At 38.5% G+C, this 15,322-nt stretch overlaps 1 protein-coding gene across 1 annotated transcript; it reads left to right on the top strand.

Annotated features, from left to right (window-relative positions):
• Positions 1–8,821: 8,821 nt before the first annotated feature.
• pex19 (peroxisomal biogenesis factor 19) lies at positions 8,822–14,479 on the top strand. Its single transcript, XM_088346743.1, has 8 exons — positions 8,822–8,941; positions 9,232–9,314; positions 10,306–10,468; positions 10,539–10,624; positions 10,685–10,867; positions 10,941–11,099; positions 11,179–11,223; positions 12,477–14,479. Exons 1-8 carry the CDS (start codon positions 8,878–8,880, stop codon positions 12,564–12,566), a joined length of 873 nt encoding a protein of 290 aa, XP_088202869.1. The 5' UTR covers positions 8,822–8,877; the 3' UTR covers positions 12,567–14,479.
• The last annotated feature ends 843 nt before the right edge of the window (positions 14,480–15,322 follow it).

The following is a 15,322-nucleotide window of genomic DNA, read 5'->3' as shown; positions in this document are numbered from 1 at the left end:
TACGGTAAGCAGCCACCGACTCAATTTTTCGCGTAGAAGTGCGCTGTGCATCCTGGGAAACATTAAACAACGATTCTCTTTTATTTGTGCGTTTGTATAAAGACCCTGAAATGGCTCCTATTAAGAGACACGCTTACAACGCAGAGTTTAAACTCAAGGCGATCAGTTACTCAGTAGAACACGGAAATAGAGCAGCAGCAAGAGAGTTTAACATTAATGTATCGATGGTGCGGAAGTGGAGGAAGCATGAGGATGAGCTGTTTACGTTTTACATTTTACAGTTATTATGTTATTGCTTTATTGTTATTGTTTTGCAGTTCTTATGGTTTTTGCACATTACGAGTGTCACTATATTGCGATTGCACTAACGTTTAATTTACCATAACAGTATCAGACGTTTTTTTGCGTGTTGACTAAATGGAGGAAAAGTAAAATGTTGTGCTTTGCTGTTGTTCAAAGATGTTAAAGATGTGTCACAAAAATGCTTTACCTCAGAGAAATTAATAAAACAGCTGTGTTTCATTTTGGGAGTGAATGGAGTTGTGGAAAGCTTGTTTGTTATCTATTAATAAAGTTTGACTGACCTATCTGACTGTTTTGTTGACATTCCCTGTAGCGCGGCACCATCTAATGGTTGCATAACGTAACTACAGCCTCTACTGCAGCACCTTATAATGCAGTGCGCCTTATGTATGGAAAAAGTTTTAAAATATATCATTCATTGAAGGTGCGCCTTATAACACGGTGCGCCTTATAGGAAAATGCAGTACATTGAGTAATTTTCGGTGTTAAAAAAAGTAATGAGTTACAGTTACTCACTACTACTTCTAAAAAGTAACTGAGTTAGTAACTGAATTACTCTATAGTAGAGGTAACTAATGAAACAGGATTGTGGATTTGGATCTTGTCCTTCTTGTCAGGACCAGAACGGGAACAGGACCCAATTGCGTAACTTTTTCTCACAATTTTATTGAAAGAGGAAGGGCAGCGCTCACTGGGCGCGGAAAGTAAGTCGTTGCACTCAGATTGTGATCCGAATGCGGAAGTGGATCTTCCGTAGCGAGCGATGGCGGTGTCAGGGGCGGAAAAACAGGTCACTAACCAGGACACGGAGAGCAAAAGCGTGGTCAGGTTCGGAAACGAGTCGTAAGCCAGGACGGGAGAGTAGACGTAGTCGGGATCAAAAATGGGTCGTAAGCCGGGACGGGAGAGCAGACGTGGTCGGGATCAAAACAGGTCGTAGCCGGAGGCAAACGGGAGCAAAAACCGGAGAGGCGGGAGTCAAAAAAAAAGGCTTTCCTTGTATAAACAGAGGTTTGCAGACAGACTAACAAAAGGGGACAGAAAGAACTGGGTTCAAATACTGACAGGGAGCCAATCAGAACCCACGGCAGTTGGTGCCAAATGAGCGGGGACAGCTGAGTCACATCAGTAATCATGACAGTTCGTTGGATTTCCGGTGAGGAGAATGTTGGTAAATTAAGAGTCTAGAATGAACTGCTTCTCTAGAACTTTTTATTGGCAGAATATATTCTGGAGACCACCACAATACAAGTCTTCAATCGGATAATCTTAGCAATAGTATCTCTATGACATTTTGAAGCAAGTTTTTATACTTTTCATGAGGCGTTGTATAGGTCAACAGGAAACCACAACTTTAGTTTTCTGCTTGCCACTTGTTCGCACATTTTTGTGTTCTCTGCCAATTCTCAAAGTTTCAGTTCGGTTTTTTTTGCACCTCAGTCTTGTGGTTTCTTGACATCAGGCTGATCTTCCGCTTAAAGTTCCTGACATTAGTTTGAACTTGTAGTTTGCATTGAAAATATCCATTTATAATAAAAGCTGATATATTCCTTCCACCATAGGTCAACACTAGTTACCAGGGAGATTAGTCAAGTCAAGTCATGTTTATTTGTATAGCCCTTGATCCCAAAGAGTCTTCAAGGGCTGCACAGACCACAGATTATTGCAAACCACAGAGTATTATTACACCATCCCCTGATCTAAAATCTAAATAAGATCAGTTACTGTCAGTTACTTTAAAAAAAAGTTGTATGTCAAAGAATTTGAACATTTCTGAGGTGACGTCTTTGATCAGAGATTTTGGAATTCTGACTATTTTTAGAGAACATTTTTTCAGCAGGCTGACTAAAAGTGCCAGCTGTTTTAGGATGCCAAACGGCTCTACAGGTTGTTGTCGTTGCTTTAATCCCTACATTACCAATTATTATGTAACATGATGCACGTAATTAAAAAAGGAGAGAAATTACAAAAAAGACAAATGGGGGAAAAAAAATTAAATGAAAAAATATAATAAAAAAGGAAAAAGAGAGATAAAAGAAGAATAAAGAATAAACTTTCCATTGTTATGTAAACATTTTAACACTGAACAACACAGGCAATTTAGTTAGAATATTTATATATCTAAAAAAAGCATAAATACAACACAATTTTATATTTTTATGCTCAAAAAATTCGAAGTCAACATTAATATCAAAAACAGAATAAACATTTCAGGATTAAAAGGTATTTCTTTCAAAATATAATTTTTATGAGGAAAAAAGTGGTAAGACTAGTGACATATATAGTGGTATTGGTAAAATCTTGAACATATTCTGTTCTGATTTAGATATATTTCTTTCAAAATGTAATTTTTTCGACTGAAGGTATCAGAACCCGAACAGACGGTGGACCCAAACGCGTAATGTTTTCACACCAAGCTTTTTTTACGGATGTGGGGCAGTCATGCGCAGACAGGATCGATATCGGATACAGGATGACGGGGCTTGGATCAGGGATCGATACAGGATACAGGATACGGGACAGACTGGATCAATACCGGATACAGGATACAGGAAAGTTCGGGAACAGAATGGAGCCGGAGTCAAAATGCTTGCCTTGCAAGTGCGGAGCTTCATTGACGGACTGATAAGGAGTGAATTGAGTACTGAGTTTCAATAGGAGGGGAACCAATCAGGCAACGAGCAGTAGCTGGCGCCAAACGAGCGGGCACAGGTGAGGGCAATGGGCAATCATTACAGAAGGAAGTGTTGTATACTAGTGATATCAGTAATGGTATCTGCACTGATGACTAATCAAATGTTGAGTATCGTCAATTTGGAAAAAGTGTTATTGACAGTCCTTAGTGTAGCATTAAGGACTATCAATAACACAAAAAGTGTTATTGACAGTCTTCAGTGCTGCATTAAGGACTGTCAATAAAAATGTTGTGGTTGGTCAATAAAAATGGGTATCAAATGTCCTGAGGCCTATGGATCTGTGTCTACTCAAGAGTTCAATACTAGTAGCAAAAAAGGTATAATGGGATTTAATGATATTTCCCCTAAAATATACTTTTTAGGAATTTTTGGTACTAGTTTTCTTGGTAATGGTTTCTGCATTGATACATAATATAGAGTTAAGTATCGCTGTAAGTCCGGAAAAGACGTCATCGACAGTCCTTTGTGCTCAGTGTGGGTATCGGTTGCATACCAGTCTGAAAAATGTAGTATCGAACACCCGGATTACTCTGTATCGGGATTGGTCACTCCTTAAAGGGTTAAGTATTAGTAGTGGTAATAAACAAATAAAAAGATATTAGAATCAATCATAGCAATGACTACTCAAAATGTGTGTATCGATATAAAAAAAGGAGTATCAAACAACACTATTCACATTTATTTCACAGTGCGACGTTTGATGTTTTGATGAAATCTATGAACTAATTATAATGGAAGAGCCTGTGTTTCATATCAATTTAAATCCAATTACCACAGAAAAGGTGTCTCCCTCCTGCAGTGACTTTAGAGTGTTGAGACTCCTTTTGACCGTCATTTTTTTCCTAATATGTTTTCAAAACAATGTGCGAGCAAGTTTTTCTGTAAAAAGATGACAAAATATCATCGTACTTACCTTTGGTGCGCACATTTGATAATAATAATATCAGGGGATGGTGTCACAATAGTCTGTAATAATAGTTTGCAATAGTCTTTGATCTGTACAGCCCTTTGAGACTCTTTGTGATTAAGGGCTATACAAATAAACATGACTTGATTTGACAATCATTCCAACCGCCCACCCAATCAACTTACTCTGGGTGCCTTGCTAGAGTTTTGGGGTGTTTACAGTTTGTATTGTGGGTTTTCAACATAAAGTGTCACAGTAGTGAAAAAAAGAATGTTTAATGACCTTCCATATAAAAGATTATTTTGCGATGTACAGCCAAAACGGGGTCTGTTCGTGTGACACTTTGACTGTAAATTGTAGTTAAGACTGTGCCCTTTATATACTGGACCAAACCACATTCATATTCAGTAGTTTCCCGGCTTTGGATGTCCTAAAATTGCCTTCACATGCAACAGTACCATTAATGATTCCGCATGTTCAATTTGATCCCCGAGCTTATTGTATTTTTAAAGGAAGTCTATAGTCTGTTCAGCTCTTTTGGACTTCTTGTGATTCAGGGTTATACAAATAAAAATGACATGCCTAAACATTTGAAACCAATTTTTAATGAGAAGATTAAATATTCTTTGAGCTGTCATCATCTCTGTTAGAAACTGCACAAAAAAGCTTTGAAGAAACATTTGGGTCCTAGAAGTGTAAATACTGTGAAAATAACATGGATTAAAGGACCTATAAAGATGAGGAAAACGAAACATTGGAGGAAAAATGAAGTCTAAATAAATGTAAAATACAGAGCCACTTCCTGTACCTTTAAAGATGAAAGAAAACAAAGGAACGTGGTCTTTAAAGAAAAAAAAAAAATACAAAAAATATCTTGTATGCAGCGGCGAAGCCTTTTCTTCTAAACTTTAGTAGAGATGATCCTCACTTGGAAGTGTGGAACTAAAGTTGCTGAGCAACTGGCCTCCTCCCACAAACGCAACTACTGTAGTTGTTTTCTGCATTGGACTTGTAGTTCGTCTGTTGGTTGGTCGGTCGGCCGGCCGGCCTGCTGGTCGGTCCGTCCGTCCGTCCGTCCGTACCTCCATCTATCTAAAGTCCTTCTTCAAAACCATGTGTTCAAGTGAGAAACCAACCAACGTGAGGGCAAGGAAAAACTCAAAAACCTCAGGATCGTTATAGGAATACTACAGCTCATGGTGATGCGCTCAGAACACATCCAGTTGCCTGATGAAGTGGCTTGGATATGGCGTTAAAGGGCCTCCAAGCAACTCCCTGCTGAGGTGATTTGGACAACTTTGGGTACCCTGGAGAGACTTGGGGTCTCCTGCCTTGTCTAGGAAAACCTCAGAATAAAAGCCTTAGAACCTGTAGACCAAACATATTCAACATCAGTAATGAACATTTAAAAAGTTTTCCATGTGTACCTCTTCTAACACAGTTGATTTGATCAACAGGATCGTTTTCTGACAACTACAGCTCTTGATGAGTTCAGAATATATCAAATATATCAAAGTGTATGATGAGGTGGCTCAGGCATAGGTTAAAGGTTAAGGACCTCAAACACCTCTGTTCTGAGGTGTTCTGGTTTCGAGGACAACCTGGGAAACCCTGCATACAATTAATGTCACCTGGCCTGTCTGTAAAAAAATCAGAATGAAACCCCTAGAAGAGCTGGACGAAGTGACTTGGGAGATGAAAAAAAAAATCTGTGATTCATTTTCCTCCCTGTTTTCCATGGCTCCCTCTTTTAACACAGATTATTTGATCAACAGGATCGTTATCAGACTACAAGTGTCATGATTGCCAATTCAAGGCACCTGTGACTACCCAATTGGCGCCAACAGCCCTGAGAGCTGATTGGCTAAGAGACTCTTTTTAAACCCCCGGCTTTCGAGAGGACGCCGTCAGATCGTTGCATACCGATGCTCCCAGCTCGGCAAGCTCTCACGTTCAGACACTTTTCCTGCCATGTTTTTCTCTGCCTGATACCCGTTGCCAACCTGTTTCCAGACCTGACTCTGCCCTGTTCTGCCTTCCCGATATCCGACCTGTTTTGCCCCGCTACCTGCCTGACACCTGTTGCCGAGCTTGTTTCCGAACTTGATACCGCCCTTGCTCTCCCGTCCCGGCTAACGACTAGTATTCCTGTAATCTACGACCATCCTCGCTCGACATGGAAGTGCCACTTCCGCGTCTCCAGCCACCTGCTACCCTTGTCCGTCAAGCATCGGATCTTGGAAGCAAACCCTACTCTCCCTCTTCATTAACAAAAACTGAGTACACAAGCGCTATTGGGTCCTGTGTCTGTTTCCAGTCTGTGACAACAAGAGTTTATATGATGAACATAGAATGAGTGGAATTTCTGGATGAAGCGGCTCCGTCATAGGGTAAATGGGCCTCTAGGCTACTTACTGCTGTGACTCAGACCAATAGCAAACAGGCATCTTAGAGACGTTACTTTACATACCACAATGTGTAAATTTTCCAATTTATTTAGACACACGGCTAATTTTGTAGTTGATGTCGGATAGTGGCTGTTGTCATTTGTAATTGTGTCACTGCATATATAGTTGTTGTATTTATTTTTTTCATTTATAATCTCTTTATTAATTCAGTCATTTATATCTTCTTCACTTATGTAGTCGTAATTAATCAACCCAATTAAATTTCATTTATTGAGGATAATTATTTGATCTCTTGACCTATTAAAGTATTCTGTTGTTGTTCAGTTTGCATATTGTTTCATTGCAGTTACAAGATGGCCTTGTACGTTATCAATACTTGCCAGAACTAGTTTAGCCAAAGGGGCAAATGTACAGTGGGATTTAGTAATACCGCTGTGCTTTTTTCCGTTTTCGTCAGGACTCGCCCTAGTATAAAAGTCATTCATTTTGCTCTTTGCACTTGTAAAACATAAAACCTGGTCCTGTACCTCATCTGTGCCCAGAATATTCTTTAACAAAAACCTCAACGAAACTGCTCAGCTCCGGCGCAAACTTTACTTGTATCACAACCCGGATGTTAACGAACACGCGGAGGAAGAAAAGTCGTGTTCCTTCTTTGAAAAGGCTGGAAAGAATGGCAGGGGAAAAAACCCTCTAAATACATATTGTAAAGTGAAAACGCCATAAGGTGGGGTTTCCATTTCCCCAGGGTACACTTCGCAGTGCAGTATAGTTATTTCCATTCCATTCTCTGTGGTTTTCATTCCACTTTCCCTCTTTCCCATGACAGCTCAATTTAAACTAATCTGATGGATTTTCCTGTACGTGATGAGCAGCCCATGTGTAAGATTCCAAATAATGTTTCAGAAGAAGCAGAAGTTGACGGCAAAAAGTTGCTTCAAGTACACTTCCTGTACTGGAAAAGTGTTGTAACATAATGCTCCGGCACAGCCGTGATAACTCACTTGGCATGTCGGTCATTGTGACGCCCTGACTCACGAGCAGCTCATTTGCTTGTTTACGAAGTTTGCCTAGCAACGGCTCGACATCCCATCTAACAATAGTTAGGATTTTGTGATGGACGATGTTGTTATTCAGAACAAGACGTATAGTGGGAAACTTAGCATGCACATTCCTGTAGATTTAAACAATTTGGTTTAAATTGAGTTATTCAGTTGACTGATGTGTCAATGGTTCTCTTTTTCCTTGCAACAACAACTTGATTCTCTCTAAAATCCAAGAAAATGTTCTCTCTCTCTCTCTCTCTCTCTCTATACAGTATATATATATATATATATATATATATATATATATATATATATCTATCTCATCTCATCGGGCGTACCGCTTATCCTTATTAGGGTCGCGGGGGGGCTGGAGCCCATCCCAGCCATCTCCGGGCAGTGGGCAGGGGACACCCTGAACTGGTTGCCAGCCAATCGCAGGGCACACAGGGACAGACAACTCATTCGCTCATTCACACCTAGGGACAATTTGGACCGGCCAATTCACCTGAAATGCATGTTTTTGGAACGTGGGAGGAAACCCACACAAGCACGGGGAGAACATACAAACTCCGCACAGGAAGTCTGGAGCTGGATTAGAACCCACGACAGGTTCTCATGACATGAACTATGCCGCACAAGTGCCAACCACTGCGCCGCCGTGCTGCCCATATTATGTATATATATATATATATATATATATATATATATATATATATATATATATATATATATATATATATATAAAACCATGTTTTTAATTTATCAGCTGTGATGTATTTTTTTGGGTTGGGGGGTGTTGTTGCATTGGATCTTTCTATTTGATTGGTTTGTTATTTTATTCGCTCAATTCTCTCTATTTTATCTTTAATTTAGGTTGGATCGGACTTATTTTACTATATTTATTATTTTTTTATACTCTTATTTTACTTTGCCTATCTGTTTGTTTGTGGTGTTTTTACCATGGCTCATCCCAAAAAAACAACGTCAGTATATCCATCCATCCATCCATCCATTATCTGCACCGCTTATCCTCAGTAGGGTCACGGGGGTGCTGGTTGCCAGCCAGTTGCAGGGCACACAAAGGCAGACAACACACTCGCTCCTTCACACCTAGGGACAATTTGGACCGGCCAATTCACCTGACATGCATGTTTTTGGAATGTGGGAGGAAACCGGAGTGCCCAGAGGAAACCCACACAAGCACGGGGAGAACATGCAAACTCCATACAGGGGGTTCGATCTCATGACCTCAGAACTGTGCCGCACACGCGCTAACCACTGCGCCGCCGTGCTGCCCAATATCAGTAAACAATCACATTTATATTACGTATGATTTTTCTATTATTTTAATGCACAAATGTATTTTTTAGTTTTAGTCACTCGGTCTTAAACACGTTTCCCCTTATTCACCGAAAGAGTGCGCTCCACGCCATTGTTGACGTCATATTCACGCGACTTTTGTCTATACTACGTACCTCTTGTGGGACAAGCTGCAGGAGAGTGGAGGAGAGTCTGTCATGGCGTCCGCTGCTGGAGAGTCTGAAGGTGGCTGCGACGCTGAACTGGACGAGTTACTTGACAGTACGTTAGGAATAATACAATAAATGTGCAGTTTAATAAAATGAGGATCTAGGGATTCGGTTTTATTCTTGACTGTGGGAATTGGCGCTCGTTATATCTCGGAACCTATTCTCGTTGAAGTTGTCAAACTAAAGTGAAACATTTACTGTCAAAAATGTTATCATGTTCTTTATATTGAGTCCAACCAGACGCGATCGCTCATCATTATGTATCGCTCTTCTCTACAACACATGACTCCTATTATTTGGTGTTTTTGATAAAAGATTTTAAAGCCTCTGTTTTTATATTAGGTGCACTGGATGATTTTGACAAGCAGTCTGCGGCTCCAGAAGCCAGTGCTCCAACCTCCTCGACCAGCAATGGAGCAGAAAAGGTTATACCATCTTTGTTTATTTTAAGTCAAGTCACGTTTATTTGTTCAGCCCTTAAACACATAGTTCCAAAAGGCTAATAGGGACAGTTATTGAAGTTACAACATCCCCTCATTACAAACCTGCATGACAGCAAGAAAAACTTGAAAACCTGAGCATGACGATTATCTATTATTATTATCATTAAAACATAACCAAACAATAATAATTAATGAAATGTGTACATAACAAAGATATAATGAAATGGAATTTATTGTCATTGTAACATTGGTAAATGCCCAATGAAATTAAAAAGTGCCATCCTGGTGGTACAACAATATTTAAAAGATAAAATTCCACAGTTCAAAATATGATAAAGGTAATAGTATGAAAATAAGTCTTCCTTCCATCCATCCATTTTCAGCACCATTCTCAGTAGGGTGGCGTGAGGTGCTAGAGCCCATCCCTGCTATCTTTGGGCAGTGGGCAGGGAACACCTTGAACTGGTTGCCAGCCAGTTGTGTGGTACACAGATACAACACTCTCACTCAGTCATACGTAGGGACATTTTGGACTGGCCAATCATCCTTAATTGCATGTCTTTGAAATGTGGGAGGAAAACCCACACAGGCACAGGGAGGCTGCTGGAATTAATCCCTGGACCTCTGCACACAGACAATATGTTAAGATGGACTGAATTAAACATAATGAAGTTATTCCATGACACTGGGGAACGAATGAGGAACACTCTTTACGCTGAAGATTTCTTAATAACTATGGATTTATTAAGTAGTCCAGCATTTTCTGATTAGAGGCTCTGAGCACAAATAAATTGCACAACTATATCAGAAAGATAAGAGGGGCCTAGACCATGCAAACTATTATATATTACTAACAGATAGAACAACCAGAGAGCCAGTGCAAGTCAGCTAATATTTGTGTACTTTTTAAAAATATAAAAGTAAGTATTTTAAAAAAGTAAAAACGTTCTTGCACGTTTCCCTACAACTACAGCCACCACTGCTTGAAGACTGCAAGCTTTTTGAAACTCTCTTTGAGGGAGACATGGCAGCGCAAGCCCAGCAGGAATGGGAGAAAGCCATGACGGAGCTCGCCCAAGAGGAGCCCGATCTGCTACAGCACTTCCAGAAACTCTCTGAGGCAGCCGGCAAAGTTGGCGAGTTGGATTTTTTCGTAAATAATGTACATATATAAACCCCTAGTAATAAAGTATATTTTGGAACTAGGAACTGACACTGCTTCCCAGCAAGAATTCACCTCTTGCCTCAAAGATACCCTGCGTGGCCTTGCAAAGAATGCAGATAATTTGCAGGTAGACTTCTTTCTTTTACCATATCCGCTTAGAAAATTTACAGAGCTTCTTTTCCCGCAGTCTTCTGGCCTGGCTGGAGACGATCTTGTGAAGGCCCTGGAAGGTTTGGGTTTAGACGAGGGCGGAGAGAGCAGTAAAGGCGGAGCTGACGACGCCAACATCCTTCCTATTATGCAATCCATCATGCAGAATCTACTTTCCAAGGAGGTGCTCTACCCATCCCTCAAGGAGATCACCACTAAGGTTTGTAAGCCTGGTCAATGCAAAGTATCGCTGATGTTTAAATGCTGACATGACAAAACCCATTTGTCCTCAGTATCCAGAGTGGTTAAATGCTAATAGATCCAGTCTGAGTTCAGAAGACATCAAACGATACGAGGAGCAGGCTAAAGTCATGGGAGAAATTTGCCAGCACTTTGAAAAGGATGAAGATAGTGACAAGGTCTTTGAAGGCATCATGGAACTTATGCAGAAGGTAAGAAGACTCATTTCAATACATTCCTCTCAGTTCTTTGTATTATTATTTACTTGTACCTCCCTGTTCTACCTCATAGCTGCAGGAACTTGGACAGCCACCTAAAGAGCTTGCGGGAGACGCTGTAAGTCCATGATCGATTGACATTTAAGTCAGTTGGCAGTTTTTTTTAAATGGGGGAGGAGTTCAGGGTAGAAAAAGAACCTGGCTGTAGTAAAGTACTTACCCCACTTGGGAATATTGTCATGTGCTTTAGAATATTTCCTTGGTCTATGTCTCCTTAATAATGGGCCAGATCATCAGTCGGTTGTGACCATGCAACAAAGTGATTTTGTACCTTTTTGTGTTTCCTGATAATCTGTATATTTGTTTCAATGGTTATCATGTTTTTGCTTCTCCCCAAAGCATCACTGCAAGCTTTGGGAGCAATTACAAATTAATTCGTACAAAAAATAAGATATTAGATCGCTGACTTATAGTCTTTACAAAACGCACAAGATTCTGAAGTGAAACAATTTAAAGGCATTGTGGGAGAGAGTTCAGCCAATAGCATATCAACAGTTTCACGAAACTGTGAGACAATCCAATAGCAAACCAGCATCTTATATGATGTCTATCAACAGCAGACAAGCATCTTTTGAGATGTAACTCGTTGTATGAACTAACATCTTAAGGTTTTTGGGTATGTGGACTATTTTTTTAGTTGATGTATAGTGTAGAAAATACGGTAAAAAGGGCCGAAAAAAAACATCTTATTCCACACAGAAAAGTGAAAACGTCATGAAGCCAAGATCTACTGGGCCTGGATGTTGCCAAGCTCACAAGACACTATTATTTTGGAAAATAGTTTAATCAGGTGGGTGTTAGGTGTATCGAAATGTCAAGTCAAGTCATGTTTATTTGCATAGCCCTTGATCACATGAAGTCTCATAGGGTTGCACAGACTATTACAAATTAGACTATTAATATGCCCATATGTAGATATTTAACCTACAGTAAATTGTTTTAAGAGTCTATTTTTTTCTAACATTGATTTTTGTTTGTTTTAGGGGGCTAAAAAGTCAGCAAATGCACAACTTTATGAAATCCTGTTTTGAAAAAGCCATTCTTTGTGAGAGAACTCTTTGTGTGGAAAAAAGGGAAACACGTTTTAAAATCCCCTTTTGAGAGGAAAAAAGAGTCTTCGAAAAGTTATTGCAAAAAGTTTAAATCTTAGGGGAAACTCTAAGTACTGGTAATAGTTTTTAAAAAGTCAATTTTCTTCTGTAAAAGAAAACACTGTACATTCAGACTTCCCCTGAAGGCAGCATGCAACTAAATGATAATCCATACAAAGCTCAATATTCAGTTGACAGGTTGTTTTTCTCCCTTTTTTAGCCTCCTGGCTTCAACTTTGACATGGATTCCCTCAACCTCCCGGGCGGCTTGGGGGGTGCCGGGGCTGCCGACCAATGCTCCATCATGTGAGGAGACGGCAGATCCACCCCAGCTACAGAAAGGGGCCACGCCCTCCAGGAGTTGAGTGGCGGCATTGTGACCTTCCCGTCACAAAAACTCGCCTTCCCGTCCCAAACACGCAAGCAGATGTCGATGAGGTTGAAAAATCCCATGCTCGAATACATCTTTGCGTTGTTCTTGTTCTTGTTTTTTTGTTTTTTTTGGGGGGTTTTTTTTTGTTTTTGTTTTTTTTTACAATCTAGCACTTTGATTTTAGCTAATTTCCCTAATGCAGAAATATGATTCTGCAAACCTGTCTTTGACCCTACTTTTATGTCAGTGGTCTTACACTAATTATCAAAAAGTCCTAACAACAAGAGCCAGAAAAAACTATTATCACTATTATCGGTACTTAACATTTGAGTTTATTTTTAGTTTACTCATAGATCATGCTCATTAAGGATCATTTTTCTCCATTTATATTTTACGTTAGTGCAAAACAATCTACTGTGTATAATACCAAGAAACAGTAATTGTTTTCCAAATTTGTATTTGTGCAATTATAAGCTTTCTGTCAACTTAGAGAAAATATCAAATTATTTTATAAAATACAGGTATGTTAAACCCAGGTGTGTAAAAAGAACAATACACTCGGTTACCTATTTAAATATTGATGCAATATTTTTTTTATCGTTTCAGATCAATTTTACCAGAAAAAAAGGATATAATTATGGGGAAAAAAAATGATCTACATTTTGTTTAAATATATATTTGTTTAAATATTAATTGGAACAACAGAATTACAAATGGACAGGTACTGTAAAGTCAAGTCAAGTCATTTTTATTTGTATAGCCCTTAATCACAATAAGTCTCTAAGGGCTTCACAGATTAGTACACTATGTTACACAGACTATTTTTCAGCCGACAAGAAGAGTAGGTTATTATTCATATGCAATGGAGTAGAAGTGAGTTTTAAGTTTAGATTTAAACATTTCCACTGAGGTTGCAGATCGGATCTCAGGGGGAAGAGCATTAAAAAGTCTGAAATAGAATACACATACTTACTAATACTGTAACCAATACCATATACTTAATGTATAAAAAAAGAGTTTTGGGTAGGAAAGTTAATTTTGTTTGGACTATTTCCACCCAATACGAGTACAACTAACTACAAAGGGATAATTGCATTTAGAAAATATACTCGTAATCGGGATTTATACATGTCAAGTTTAGATACTACAGAACATGAAATTAGTATTTTCAATTTTTTTTTTTTATCAGTTCTTTCTCCTGTTAAATTTGATGTGAACTGTAACCAGAGGTTGGCAATGAGTCTCAAAAGGTGGTTAAAAAAAGCAAGTCTTTTTGACTAGCAATAAAAAAACGGTTAAGATGGGTCAATTTGACCTTTATGTGACCAGAGTTAACCTATGTGTCTATGTCCTCATCATGTGTATTGTGCAGTGTAATAATAAACAATGGCTCGATATTAATCATTATTTGGAGAAAAAAAAATAAAAAAAAAAAAATATATATATATATATATATATATATATATATATAATTTATTCCCACAGTCCTCCTGGTATAAAGTGCTCGAAATGATTATTCCAGAATAAGGTTGCCTGGCAAAAGTGCTTCCCGTGAGAATGTGTTGTGTGTCTTTTTTTTTCCCCCATCGTGAAGATAGATGTTTGTTTGAGTGGATGGTTTAAACATTCTCACTTAAGAGGTGCATTAACAAAAAGCCTGAGCACTTTGTTTAAGTGAAAATTACAAAGATGTGTCTCGTGAGAACAGGGAAAACTGCTTTAAATGTAGTGTGGAAAAAGCAGAAATAATGTTGCGTTGATTTAAGTCCTTTGTCTTGTCACCAATTCACGGTTATTTTGACCTATTTTTTTGTAAATATGCATACTTAATTAAAGAAAGATATAAAGAAGATGAACTGGCTATATCTATTTGTCCTTTTAAAGTACGGGTCACCACCTTTTTAAATCTTGGAGCTACTTTTCTGTTATTGATTAGTGCAATGTGCCAATTTGATATGCATTGTTAAAACAACAGCTTATTCTTTTACTATGTTATGAGTGATTGACAGGTTGTAATTATTAGTAGTAGGGTTTAAATTGACTCAGTAACCAAGTCAACATGTTTATTTGTATACCCCTCAATCACAAGAAGTCCAAAAGGGATGTACAGACAACAATTACACAATCTCCTGATCTAAAACCTACATGAGGGCAAGGAAAAACTCAAAACCTCAGCATGACGAAAACAAAGAAACCTTGAAAAGGGACCGCACATGAGGTAATTCCCCTTCAACTAAAATAAGGGCACTGAGCGAACTACATATTTACATTTTTTTCTAGTTTCAAAAATAATTTGGGAAAACAACACAGATCATGCTATTAGACATCGAATTTCTTAGAAAGTCACAATGCCCCATCACTGGTGATCCATTTTCAGAACTAGAATACACTTTGAGATAATGGTGAAAAACAAAGTAATTACGTGCAGTTTTTCAAAACTAGAATTGTGGAGATTCATAGTATAACATTTTTTAACATAATCGTAAAATACCTACACAATAATAAAAGCCTGGATTAGAGATAAGAGAAAATATAGATATTTCATAATAATTTATAATGACAATAAACACATTCAATTCAATTAATGTGTTTTTTTTTGTTAAAATCATCCGAGATTAATGATCATTAGTAGTATGACATTTTTATGTATGATTGTAAAATACTTACAGTAAAATCCTGGATTATTACTGTTG

Source organism: Urocampus carinirostris, chromosome 1, assembly GCF_059441175.1.
Source record: "Urocampus carinirostris isolate Australia breed hairy pipefish chromosome 1, RoL_Ucar_1.0, whole genome shotgun sequence".
Classification (NCBI taxonomy): domain Eukaryota; kingdom Metazoa; phylum Chordata; class Actinopteri; order Syngnathiformes; family Syngnathidae; genus Urocampus; species Urocampus carinirostris.
This window is presented reverse-complemented; position numbering and strand designations above follow the sequence as displayed.

Excerpts from the sequence above, each read along its gene's own strand:
- pex19 (XM_088346743.1), top strand. The coding sequence starts at position 8,878 with ATGGCGTCCGCTGCTGGAGAGTCTGAAGGTGGCTGCGACGCTGAACTG. Across the intron at positions 9,315-10,305 it reads CCAGCAATGGAGCAGAAAAG|CCACCACTGCTTGAAGACTG; the intron begins GTTATACCATCT and ends CTACAACTACAG. Across the intron at positions 10,625-10,684 it reads AGAATGCAGATAATTTGCAG|TCTTCTGGCCTGGCTGGAGA; the intron begins GTAGACTTCTTT and ends CTTTTCCCGCAG.